This window comes from Callorhinus ursinus, unplaced genomic scaffold (genome assembly GCF_003265705.2).
Source record: "Callorhinus ursinus isolate GAN/ISIS: 27379988/994484 unplaced genomic scaffold, GSC_fseal_2.0 scaffold43, whole genome shotgun sequence".
In the NCBI taxonomy this organism is placed as follows: Eukaryota; Metazoa; Chordata; class Mammalia; order Carnivora; family Otariidae; genus Callorhinus; species Callorhinus ursinus.
The window spans coordinates 6083050-6096786 of NW_027397105.1; the positions used below are offsets into that span (position 1 = coordinate 6083050).

The window sequence follows — 13737 nt, forward strand, 5'->3', positions numbered from 1 at the left end:
CCGCCGCCGCCGCCGCCGCAGTGGGGCCCCGCTCAGGGCCATCTTGGCTCCCCGCGGGGCGCAGCTGGAGCCGGCCCGCCCGCCGAGCTGACCTCCCCTCCCGGCGCTCCTGCGGGACCCCGCGCCTCCAAACTTTCGCGGGGGTTCTGTGCGCCGGGAGGGCGAGGGGGGTGGGGGAGGGGGTGCTCAGGCCTGTGCCACCTGTAAGGTGGCGGTGTAGACAGCCGCGGGCCCGGGAGAGGCGGTTTGTCCGGGGCCGGGGGTGCCCGTGTTGGCATGGCAGGCACAAAATACCAGTACAGAAGCGAGAAGAGCGGATTCGGTTTACATGGAGAGGTGCAGGAAATAGAAAGGCAGGGGCCAAAGTGGTACTGTGTCGTGTCTGGACATCCGAGGCAGCTTCCTAATTAATGGCTTTCCCTACTGGGAATGCGCGTTTAGATCCGTATAGCTCCTGACAAGGGGGGGTGTTGTGAAAATACCAGGCCCCAGCCCATCGGGGGCCATTTCCTTAAGTTTCCTGTGGAATTTCGAGTAGTAATGTTATTTTTAAAACAGGGAATCTCAGAAATCTCTTGGCGACTTCAGCTAACTGCTTATGTTACATTATTAGAGGAATCCGTCGGGGTACCCTTGGTGGTCAGTGTCGCCATGGTTACTCTTTGATGAAAATCTTCCTAAAAGGCGCTTTGGTCTATCTTAACCGTGTGTCTAGGCGCGTCTGAACCGTGTTAGGTTCAACTGTCTATTTCGTGTTTATGAGAGTGTCTGTGATTCAGGAAGCAGAGACAGGATTTTATTCATTTTTATATCTCGGTTGCCCTCCCTATGAGATAATTTTAATACGCGTAAAAGAATGGTGATATATAGACAGGATGATGTCAGAGCTCAGAGGACACTTTCTGTGCAGGCTCTCATAATTAATTCAAATTGAATTAGTTATTGGATGCTACTGTGTTGCACAACATACTATACAGACGAAGTAAAATATGGATATCCTGATCTTACAGCTTTCCAGTCTAGTTGTTGCTGGTGGGGAAATGAAATAGCAAAATGACAACTTAGAATTGTATTGCTTATGCAAAATGGGTGACTTACAAAGCTTATAAAAATAATGCAAGTTTTTTTTGGCAGGGAGCTCATGGGGGAGGGTAGGAAGGCTGATAGTTTGAAAAAGATGTATATAAATGTATTCATTTTTGTTGTTGTTCAAAAAAATTTATTGAGCATCTGCCCAGTGCTGGTCATAGGGTGTAGTGCCAGGTATACAGAAAAGAGTGAACGGGGCAGTCGCATCCCTGGTGGAGCTTACCCTCCAGGTGGGATGGGGGAGGGAAGACAATCTGCAGGTAGATAATGGAGAAAAGTGTTAGAAAGGTCACAAGCTGGGTTTGTGATGGAAGGTAATGGGGAAGGGTAGACTGCTTTGATGAGATGGTTTAAGAAGACCTGTCTGATGACGCTAATGCTAAAGGCAGAAGAAAACAGTGTGTATGAAGGCTCTAAAGTGGGAAAGAGCTTGGAGTGTTCCAGGAACGCAAAGGCCTTGTGGCTGGGCACTATTCTGACATTCCCCATTCTTTTCCACCACCCCTGAGTTTCGGTGCCTAGTAAACTAAACTTTCTAACAAGCCGAACCTATTTTCAAAGGAAGAAGGAGGACGTAAGACTTCTCTTTGAATTATTGATGAATTTTCTTTTACCACTACTATGTCTAGCCTTGACTGATTCAGGAACCTGCTAGTTATGTCTTGTTCTTGAACCTGTTTCGCTTCCTCAGAATGAAGAGAAACATTTGAAAGTCTTAGGATGTTGTCTGGCACAGTTCAGGTTATAGACCATGAGCTTAACAGCAATTTAGGATCTTTTTTGATTGTTTTGTATGGTTAGAGCCTAACCTTTCATGCTTCATCTACCCTAGAGATCTTCAGTTTTAAATCAGACTTCAGAGCCTTAGAACGTTTGGTATATAGTACCCCCTTCCTCCAGTTTACTGCTTGTCACCCAAAAACACTGCCTTTCTGAGAGGTGTTAATAACCCCCCCTCCCCCGCCCCAAACAGCTTGTAGGACATAGGGAATACATTTCATCTAACAGACATTAGAGGTCCTTCTGTGTGATAAGCCCTGTCCTGGGCACTGGATAACCCTGTACACTTTTTTCATGTCTTGAGGTTTGTGGCCCAGGAATGGCCCAAGTTGGGAAGCATTGTTTTCTTAATATCATGTTTCAGAGCCAGAGCTCTAGAATACCGGATTTGAATCCCCTCATCCGGATTTAAGATTTTTGTGAGCTAGGGCAAGATACTTAACTTCTGCAAGCCTCAGTTTCTCATTTGGAATGTAGGAATAATGCTTACGTCACAGCTTCTTTGAGAATGCACGTAGAGCATGGGCCTGACATATAGTAAGGATGTGTGATACATGCCAGCCATCACCATTGTTAATAGCAACAATGCTGTTATTTGTAAGGGTGCCATTAATGGTCTCTTTCATTATTAGTAGAACATGTCCCTAACCCCTCACGATCCACTACAGTTTCTTCAGCTTCATTATTACTGGGTCCTACCCTTCTCACTAATCTGTTGATTTCCACTTTTCATTATTGAGCCTTTCCTTTAAGAATATTCCTGATGAGTTTTTATTCTACCTGGATCCAGGTAACTGCTCAGTCATGTACAAGCTCTGTGACTTGGGGCTATTACTCACCTTCTCTGAACTCTGAGTTTCTCATCGATTAAAATAGGGATACAACCTACCTGACAGGGCTGTTGTGAGGGTCACATTATTAGATTAAAGCACACGGAAGTGCTTGGAAAATTATAAACTCTAAGTATGTAAGGATTTTTTTTCTTAAGGTTTTATTTATTTATTTATTTGACAGAGAGACACAGCTGAAGAGGGAACACAAGCAAGGGGAGTGGGAGAGGGAGAAGCAGGCTTCCCACGGAACAGGGAGTCAGCCCAATGTGGGGCTCGATCCCAGGACCCTGGCTGGGATCATGACCCGAGCTGAAGGCAGATGCTTAACGACTGAGCGAGCCACCCAGGCACCCCGGATGTAAGGATTGTTAATAGACATGGCTATGTACCTGCTTGAGTTACCAGTCGCTTAAAGTGTATAAAGATCTCATAAATACAAGAAGTTTATTTTAGGAGACTTAAAGTAGGGAAAAAATAAAACTTATATAAACTCAGCTGAGAAGTGTCAGTTTTTAAAACAATTTTTTATTTTTATTTATTTATTTTTTAAATATTTGAGAGAGAGAGAGTGAGAGAGCAAGCACATGAGAGGGGGGAGGGTCAGAGGGAGAAGCCGACTCCCCGCGGAGCAGGGAGCCCGATGCAGGATTTGATCCCGGGACTCCAGGATCATGACCTGAGCCGAAGGCAGTCGCTCAACCAGCTGAGCCACCCAGGCGCCCCTAAGACAGTATTTTAAATGTGGTTAGAATAGTTAGAATCTACAATTGATTCTGAAAAACCTGGAGGCATTTGGAAAGTACTTGTTACAGGAAATAGTTATAAAGTATACATTGTAGGTACCTCTGATTCTCTTAATGAACTGTTCTAGGCAGGCAGTTTTTCCTTTTTTCTTCTTGGGTCTCAGATGTAGATTCTAACAACACTTATGGACTAGTCTAGTCCTTGCTTATTCACCTTCACCTGAACAATATATAAATATAAATTTAAGTAAAAAGATGATTGCTTGGTTCTCCTTAAAAAACACACTTACACGGGGCGACTGGGTGGCTCAGTCGGTTAGGCATCCAACTCTTGATTTCAGCTCAGGTCTTGATCTCAGGGTGATGAGTTCAAGCCCCATGTTGGGGGCCACGATGAAGTGTAGCCTACTTAAAGACAAAAACAGGGCACCTGGGTGGCTCAGTTGGTTAAGCGACTGCCTTCAGCTCAGGTCATGATCCTGGAGTCCTGGGATCAAGTCCCACGTCGGGCTCCCTGCTCAGCAGGGAGTCTGCTTCTCCCTCTGACTCTCTTCCCTCTCGTGCTCTCTATTTCTCATTCTCTCTCTCTCAAATAAATAAATAAAATCTTAAAAAAAAAGACAAAAACAAAACCAGAAACACACACACAGTACTGTACAGCATGGCACCTATCGTTAATAATACTATATTGCATATTTGAAAGTTGCTAAGAGTAAATCTTAAAGTTCTCATCACAAGAGTACAAGTTCTTTGTGTATGGTGATGGATGTTAACCAGACTTATTATGGTGATCATTTTGTGATATGTACAAATATCGAATCATTAAGTTGTACACCTGAAACTAATGTAATGGTGTATGTCAATTATACCTCAGTAGTAAAAAAAATTAAAAGAAACACAACACTTTCAGGTGTAATGTTGCATGTCTGTTAAGAAAAAAAGATTTAAAATCAGTATACCTTTTTCCTCTCAATAATATTTAAATATATAAAATATGTGTGAAATGTTCTATTTGTGATTGTATTAGACAGTTTTACCATTTAGTCTGTGGTTTCCAAGAACCATAGGAAGATGCCTTTATCTGGATTTTAAAGAACTGAATTGTGCAGACAGTGGATATAGTTCCAAACCCTAGAATTGCTTGCCTTTCCTTCCCAGCATGTGAGTACTATTCCTTTAGCATTTATGTGACATAACCTGATACAAAGTCCAGCTCAGCAAATTGGTCCTCCCTCAAAGCACATTGTATTTCTCTGTGTTCTCTTAAAAATGAGAGCAACCCTAGTATTAAAAGAGAAAAAGTACAAAACAATGCTTTCAAGATACTTATTTTCTCACCTTTTCCTCTCATGTACCTTCAAGTGAATGTGTACTAAACTCATTTTAAGATGGGATGTTAGTTAATCCTGTATTTTGAGTCCTGTTTTCTTTTCTGATAAATTTCCCTATTTTCCTTCCATTTCTTTTACCTAATGTGAGAAGCTGGATTGATTTGGGCTCATAGAGTTTTCCCTGCTTCCTAGGGGTCAGGAGATCATAATCAGCTCCATCATACATAACGCAGGTAAATCTCTGAAGTCTCCATCTCTTGGACATAGAATTTCAGCCCAAGTTACACAGCCTGGGAAACCCTAATTCAGATTTAAAGTTAAGAAGGGAAACTAATAGTCAACACAGCTGTTTTTCACTGTCTTTGCCTAATTTGATGCCCATAAGCACCCTTTAGGGTAGGTGGGCATAGTGCCCTTTCATAGATTAGGGAACTAACTTTCAATAAGGTTATATGCTCTGGTGGAGGTGGGTTTTGACCCACCCGTGTGACTGGTAGCCTTTCTTCTTCTTATTGCTCAATGACACAGGTTCACACAGGTTTTTTGAGCTCGAAGCCGTTTCAGCCATTCAGGTCCAGGAGAAGAATTTTTGCCAGAAGTGATGCAGATTCAGGAATAGAAAGGGGAAATTATTTTAGGTTTCAGTCGGGGGTGGAAGCTCTAAGCAGCCAGCCATGTTTGGGTTGATTTTGGAGCCTTGTTGCTTCCTGATGTTCCTTTATGTTATAGAGTTCTAAACTTGCTGTCGAGGTGACAGTGGCATTTTGAATTAGGAGGCATTTTGATTGGAAATCTACAAGTAAGTAGAAGATTTTAATTAGGCAACGGCGCAGGAGGCCAGTATAGATTCACAAGGTAATAGAACTCTTTCAACACTATACATAATATGTAAAAGGAACCCATTTAGCATAAGAGTTAATAATTTATGTTGCCATCCTGACTACATTTGTCATCTGGGGCAAGTGACCGTCCTGCCAATGGGCATGGGTTCGCTTCTACCCTTGTCCCCCACCCCGGGAGTCCAGAAAGTCTTCATGTGTTGTCTCTTCACACTCTTGGCAAGGTAGAGAATTAATGTGTACTTATAGAAAGGCTTCAAGGGCCAGGAGTTAAAAGATTGGCCTACCTTGTGGCCACACAGTGAAAGGGACCATTGGTTAGTAGTTAACTCAAGATGGGCCTCTTGAAAGAAGATAACATTCATATCATACACAGCTTGATTCCTGACAAGCACACCGTTCCCCACTACATGAAAAGGTGATCAAAGTAGGCACCAAGCAGCTTTTTCAAGGCATATTATGTTTCAGCTTACCAAAGATCACTCAAATAAAATTTATAAAAGGGAGAAACAAGAGAAGTGTTACCAGATATATCTGATATGCATTCATTGTCTGACTTTATCCTAAAAAAGAAGTGACATTAATTGGCTCCCCGCTGTGTGCTGGTATCTCTGAAATCTGGTTTAGGTTCCTGCCAGGGAAAGTATCCGCCTTCTTGGACACCAGAACGCCAGGCTGTGTCTGGGAAGGACTGCAGCAGAATGTAAAGCCTGGGGTGGGGATCCCCATGCTGTCTGGAGTCCCTCCCTTTTACCTCTTTCAGGGTGCCAGGGAATGAAAGGAGAGGGGCTGGTTTTGCGTGGGTGGAGCTGGTCTGATGGGGAAGGTGCCACAATCATTGCTCACCCGAGGGAGAGACCAGGAATGATCACTATGATAATTACCTGCATTATTCCAGGCTCTGTGTTGGACATCTTAGATATATTGCTTAATCGTCACAAAGCACTTTTAGGTATTGCTGTTTATTTTACAGATGAGAACATCGAGGCTCATGGAGGTTAGATACCGGCCCACAGTCACATAGTTAATCAGTTGCCCTCCCTGGGTGCACTCAGGATTCACTGAACAGGCTGGAGATGATAATATAGCATTTAGTTACATGGCCAAAGAGTAAATGAGGTAGTCATTGGCCAGAGGCAGGAAAAAGAAATGACTTATGAGGACTGACATGACCCCAAATTAAAAACAACTATAGAAAGGATTTGATCAGTATGTCAAATCATGAATGCTTCTGGATGATGCAGACAAGCTGGGATTAACTGAGTTAAGGTGGCTCCCCCTTAAGTTTGAGCATGGTGAAGCAAGGGAAGCAAAAGGAAGCAATGCGGCAGGAATCAGATCTTGTGGAAACCACTCTAAGGACAGTGCACATAACAAATTTCGGACAAGCCGGGATAAATCCTTAGATGTAAATCCTTAGATGTTAGAGCTGTAATGATGTACGCTCAGTGACTTTGCAGTTGAGGCCACATGCCACAATTTTGAGGTTGAATTTGGAAGGCAGCAAACAACTAGACTCTTCATGCTTGTGTCAGAAGGAAGGCTTGGTAGCTTGCTCTATGGACAGGGCCCAGTAAGGCGGCTCTGATTTTCTTTACACTAGTGTGGCTTCATTCTGTAGTTCATAGTCCACTGTCAGCAGTACCCAAATCTGGGATGTCCAGGAGGCTGGAAGGAACCTCTGAGGAAGTGGGAAACCACTTACACCCCTGCCGTACACTCTCTCTGGGTTTATACCATCAACCCAGAGAAGGGGACCGGGGGGAATGCACAACCCCACAGGGGCCATTACATGGGCAGAGTAGGTGCAGACACACTGTCTCCAAATTCCAAGATAAGATTACCTTTTTTTTTTTTTTTTTTTTTAAAGTAGGCTCCACACTCATGGAGCCCAACGCCAGTCCTGAACTCACGACCCTGAGATCGAGACCTGAGCTGGGATTAGGAGTCTGACACTTAACCGACTGAACCACATAGGTGCCCCATCCTGATGTTATTTTTAATTTTATAGTTAAAGAAGGAAACTGGGTCTCAAGTGAAATGACTTGACTTTCACACTTGGAACTAGGACCCCGGGCTGACATTTCTCCTTTCATTTTTTACTTTCACAAAGACTGTTTGTCCTTTGTTTTTCTATACACTTAACGCACATCGTAAACGGCCTTCTATGCTAACGTGGACAAGCTCGCATTATCTGGCCAATACGGTAATGGTGGGTTTTGAGTCATGGCCAGTGAAGGGCTGTCACGGTTGAGGTAAGAGTGTGAGAATGAAGAGGAATGTGGGCAAGCAGGTGGCCCAGGGAGGAGGAGGAGAGGAGAAAGCCTCACAGAGCTCCATTTCTCTCATCGGCTTCCTCGCACTGCCAAATGTGTACTTCTGGATCCTTAATCTTGGGGTCTAAGATTTAGTGCGAGTAAACTCACCTGGGGCCAGGTAAAAGGAAAAAGACTCAAATTCGAAGCAGAGGATCTTGTAGAATTTAGGCCCAGCGTACAGACACCAGGATAAAAAAGAGGGAGGCACCTGAAATATTCAAGATTAACTGGTTACTAGCAACAGATTCACCTGATACCTAAAGTGTTTGGATGGGAAGACAGAATTTAGACAGAATTTCTGAGATACAGGAGACCTCAAAAATGGAACATATATGTGAGTGAATATTAATGGACTAATTATGGAATAGCCACGACTGGCTTTGTATATAGCTGAGGGTCTGGAAGTTTTCCTCACCGTTTCTTTCCCATTGTCTTTCTGTTCTTGTATAGGATTGCTGGTGGTCCCCTCAGCCCCTCCCCGCCCTTTGAGTATAAGGAGCTAGGGGAGGTCTAGACAGATTTAGCTAATAGCCTTTTATCTGATCTAATCGACAAGACTAAATGGAATTCCAAGGTGAGCCATTATGTTTGAGTTTGTTTAGCCTTCATTGCCTGTGAACTCTGGGTCTGTTAGCATGTTTTTTCTGAGTGAGAAATGATGCAGAGGCCTCAGAATCCGTTCACCTGGTCACTTTGTCCGTACTTAGATAAAAAGAGCAAGTCTTGTAGTGACGCTGTGAGAATTTCAGCCTCCTCGCTTTTTAGCTACCTGCATTGATTCTGTGCTTAAAGTGGGTTGAATCCGCATGTGTTAGAGCAGTAATTGTTGACATTCTAACATTGTCAGTTACATCTACCTTTACACATTTTTTCTATTTCTTAAAATTATCCTGTAACTTATTTTTATATAATTGTGCAGACAGATCCAGCTCATTCTTTTTCCTATACCTTTCAAGTTTATTTATCTTGCTCCCTTCCCTATTCATATTGCTATTCTGTTTGCCTCTCCTCCCACCATTTATTTTTTGCTACTTAATAGCAACCAGTGAGCTAAGAAGAAAAGAATGACTTGTTGACTTAAACTTGTTTCAACCTTCCCTTCACTTCCTCTCCAGTTGTTGCAGGTGAATTTTCCCTTCTCTCTCCCCAGGGTAGGGGGAGGGAGGGTAGTGGGAGACCGGCTTCTGACCCCCGGGGCTGAAGCTCCACTTTGCTCTATCTCTGTGTATGTCTGTCTGCTTCCAGAGAGCCAGTTTCTTCTCCTGAACCTGTGCTCGCCTCATTTTGCCCAGTAGGAGGCTGGCTGGCATTTAGTAGATCCATAAGACCTGTGGATCTCCGACTTTTTTTCTCTTTCTGAAGTCTCTTCCTGCCGTACATCTGGTGGGGTAGTAAGTTGAGCTTGAGGGGTAGCTGTGTCCAGTTTTGCCCCCAGGACTTCTGCCCGTGAGGTCTCTCCATTCCCACTCCCTCCTGCTTTGTCATTTGTGTGATTAGGTAGTAAGCAGTGGGTTACCTTTGCGCAAAGTAGCTGCCTTAAGATTTTTCAGGTTTTGTACGTTATAAGTGAGATCTTTATCTTAGGATCTTAAGCATTTTAGTAATTGGATGGAAAAGACAACTTAAACACATCCTTCCTTTAGTCCTGGCTCTTTTCCTCTAAGTTTTGATTGTGTTTGCATAAATACAAGCTTGAGTGATCCTCATTCTGAATTTCCCCATGTTGTTCCCTAAAGCATTAATAAACGCAGGCATAGATAGACTACTAAGAAAACCAAACCCGCTTAAACCGAGGGGGTGAGAGCATATTTTGAGAAGGTTTTGTCATAAACAGCCTATTTTACTGAGTGCATTTTACAAAAAAATTACATCCATATGAATGTAGGCATAAGGTATAACCAGGTCCAGCTGGATTTGAGAAACGAGTTCAAGTTCCCGAGGAGAATTCACAGGTTTTCTTCCTGTAACTTGTAAGGTTCTATTCTGCTGTATCATTCCTAGGGACACAGCCTTCTTGTCAGGCCTCCTTTAGAAGAATGTCAGCTCCTCCTCAGTAGTTCACTGTCTTACGCTCGAAGTTAGCGAATTGACTAGAAAATGTTGCTTCACAATTTATGAACTACTTTTGAAGCTTTTGAATCAAAGGTAGCAATTAATCATGAATAGTTCTAAGTCAGTAATTTGAGTTAATAAAAATAACTTGTAATATGTTATGAATTTGTAGATTGAAAAAATTCACAAGATTATTTTAAAAGTTACTCTTGACATCCAGGAGCTGGTAGCTATTCTATTTATCGGATAGATGTGAAAAATTAAGGTAATGGCAGAATTTAGAATTTAAACTTGTCTTCAGCTCCGCTTAATAAAGTCAAGGACTTCTAAGCCTGTATGTCACAGTTATTGTGATGGTGGGGTTATGTGATTTGAACTGTGCTTGAATTGGTTTTTTTCAGATGTAACATAAAAATGCAATGTCATGTTCTAATTTTGGTTTGTTTGATTTACAGTCAATGAACTGGAACTTATCTCTTTTACTTTAGGCTTTCAGATAAACTTCTGTGAAAAGGCACAAAGTAAGCTACAAATTTTATGATACTATGCTACTTATTTTTTTTCATATCCATCTTGGTATTGGGAATGTGTCCACTATTGTTTCAACTAACCAACCATGGCAATTTGACATTAAAAGAGCTTCCATTTCTCATTCTTTTTCCAAATAAAAACAAAATTGTGTTGTTATATTCTTGATTGTAAATTGTTCTTGTTTTCACTTGAAACTGAAATAGAAAGATACAGGCATCCAAATGTTTGTAAGTATAGAAAGACATATATAGATATGCAGCTGTATTAGAAATTGAGATGTAGACAGGTGCAGAAAGCAGACTAGAGTTAGAAAGGTGTGCACAGGTGTAGGAAGATTTATTTATGTGATGTAGTTATAAAAAGATATACATAGGTATTTGGACTTAATCATAATTTAGACTACAAGTTGAGGAAACTTAATATCGTGGTGCAAAAAGTATGTAACTACTCAGAGGTTTCATGCTTTTAAAATTGACTTTTTTGATCCATACGTTTAGAGCATTTTAACTTTTTTCTTTGAAACAAAATTTGTTTCTTCCTCCTGCCTCCCCCATCCCAATATAGACTAGTGTTCTATATTAGGATGCCAGTCATTATAGAATACAGAATAAGTTTTCTATTAAGAAAGCAAATTTTTAAGCTAAAACAAATTCATTTTAAAGTTAAATATCACTTGTAGAAATGCAGTTTCAAAAAGTCCTCATTCAGGGAGGCTACTCTCCAGTTAAACATAAAAAATCCCAAAATATAATGTAACTAGTTTCATCTTCTGCTTATTTATTCACAGAATGAGGAAGAATGGGGACCACTTTTTGATATACATCATTCTTTCCCCCACCAGCTTTATTGAGATATAATTGACATATAACATTTATGTTAATTTTAAGGTGTACAGTGTGATGATTTGATATACTTATATATTGCAAAATGATTATCACAGTAGGGTTAGTTAACACCTCCCTCACCTCACATAATTAGTATTTCTTTTTGTGCTGAGACCGTTTAAGATTTACTCTTTTTTTTACTTAAAATTTTTTATTGTTGTGTTAATCACCATACATTACATCATTAGTTTTTGCTGTAGTGTTCCATGATTCTAAGATTTATTCTTTTAGGGGCGCCTGGGTGGCTCAGTCGGTTAAATGCATGCCTTCTGCCTTGGCTCAGGTCATGATCCCAGGGTCATGAGACCCACTGCAACCTCCCCCCCCCCCCCCCACTGTGCTGTTCTCGCTCAGAACACAACAGCAGAGCAAAGGTGCCCAGTACACCTGTCTTCCTACACCACCCCACCCTGGGTTCAGCTGCTAGTCAATCTATAGCATCAGCAGCTGAACACTCCAAACCAACCCAGGATCAACTCAGGTCCACTACACTGCGAGTCCCCTAACGGCAAGGACCTAACTTGTTTCTGGACCAATCATTTCCCTCTCTTTATGCACCAAGGTGTCCAAAAGGTGTTTCGTGAATGAATGTATCAAACTGTGTTGAATCCCAAAAGCTGGAAAACAGCCCTAAGGGCCGGCTCGCTGTACCCCCCGCCCCCACACTGTGCTGTTCTCACTCAGAACACAACAGCAGAGCAAAGGTACCCAGTACACTGATCTTGGAAAAAAGTTAATGTATGTAAGCAACTGAAAACTTACAGTTTAGTACAAAAATAGATGCTGTCAACTTAGAGCTGGCCATACCAGGGATGGAGCCGTAGGGCCGGCTCCCTGCTCAGCAGGGAGTCTACTCCCTCTCACACTCTCTCTCAAATAAACAAATAAAATCTTAAAAAAAGATTTACTCTTTTAGCAATTTTCAAGTATATCATAGTGTTGTTAACAGTAGTCACTGTGCTGTACATTTTAGATCCCCCAATATAGATCATTCATTTTTTTTAAAGATTTTATTTATTTATTCATGAGAGACAGAGAGAGAGAGAGAGAGAGAGAGAGAGAGAGGCAGAGGGAGAAGCAGACTCAGGGAGCCCGATGTGGGACTTGATCCCAGGACCCTGGGATCATGACCTGAGCCTAAGGCAGACGCTTAACCATCTGAGCCACCCAGGCGACCCCAATATAGATCATTCTTAAGTTAGTTAGTTCAAAGGAAACAATGTTTTACCTAGAGAAAACATTTCTGCTGTTTTAAAATTTTCTGATGGAATCAAAATGTTTATAATTTCCATTGGTTGAACAATGTGACTTCCTTTGAAATGTAGCTAGTAAAAATTTATCTCTGGAATGGTTCACTCGTGATAGAGAGTAGGGCAGCTAAGCCCTAGGATAAATTTTTTTTAATTGGTTCATTATTATCATTCTTCTCTTACCTTTAAAAATATTATGCGATTTCCTGCCCATAATGAACCTACATATGTGATATACATCTATATGTAATGAAGTTACAACTTCTGTTTTATGCTGTTTTTAATTTTAATACACTTCAACAATTTTTAGTTTAAAAATATTTCTGTTCAATGTTTAATATAATTTTTACTTATGTATTGATAAAATCTAAGAAAAATGCTGACATTTTTAAAATTTAAAGCTGCATTCACATTGTTGTCCTTTTTTCTAACTTAGCCCAATTGTGGACACAAAACAAGAGAAATGTATTCATTTTATTAAGTCTAAAATTGTGTGTGCAGTGCCCGTGAAAGGCTCTGTAGCTAGATGAAAAGTGCTTCCATACCGTCTAGATGGTTCTGTGCCTTTTCCATTGTTACAGAAACAGTAGATTGGCAGTGCCACCCACATGGAAGTGTGGAACGAGGAAGCCCATATATCCCCACTTTGATACTCACTTTTGGTTGTTTTCACGACCCCTTCACCCAGCCTTCTCATGTCTCCTTTTTTACTCTCCCCACTCCCACGTGGGAGGTTGGCCTCTTTGTTTTCCAGCTTTTGGGATTCAACACAGTTTGATACATTCATTCACGAAACGCCTTTTGGACACCTTGGTGCATAAAGAGAGGGAAATGATTGGTCCAGAAACAAGTTAGGTCCTTGCCGTTAGGGGACTCGCAGTGTAGTGGACTTGAGTTGATCCTGGGTTGGTTCGGAGTGTTCAGCTGCTGATGCTATGGATTGACTAGCAGCTGAACCCAGGGTGGGGTGGTGTAGGAAGACAGGTGTACTGGGCACCTTTGCTCTGCTGTTGTGTTCTGAGCGAGAACAGCACGGTGAGGGTGGGGGGTGGGGGTGGAGGGGAAGTTGCAGTGGGTCTCATGAGAG

The 13737-nt window shown here is 41.9% G+C and overlaps 1 protein-coding gene across 3 annotated transcripts in view; it reads left to right on the forward strand.

The window, feature by feature from the left end:
• The window catches only part of MAP2K4 (mitogen-activated protein kinase kinase 4), a 134323-nt gene that overhangs the window by 776 nt on the left and 119810 nt on the right, over window positions 1-13737 (forward strand). For 2 of the 3 annotated variants that reach the window (XM_073881736.1, XM_073881735.1), the window contains exon 2: window positions 10474-10506. The exons of the other annotated variant lie outside the window; for it this stretch is intronic. In XM_073881736.1, the coding sequence (XP_073737837.1) occupies window positions 10474-10506 (33 nt within the window). The remainder of the gene's footprint in view (window positions 1-10473; window positions 10507-13737) is intronic. 3 annotated transcript variants of the gene reach the window in all.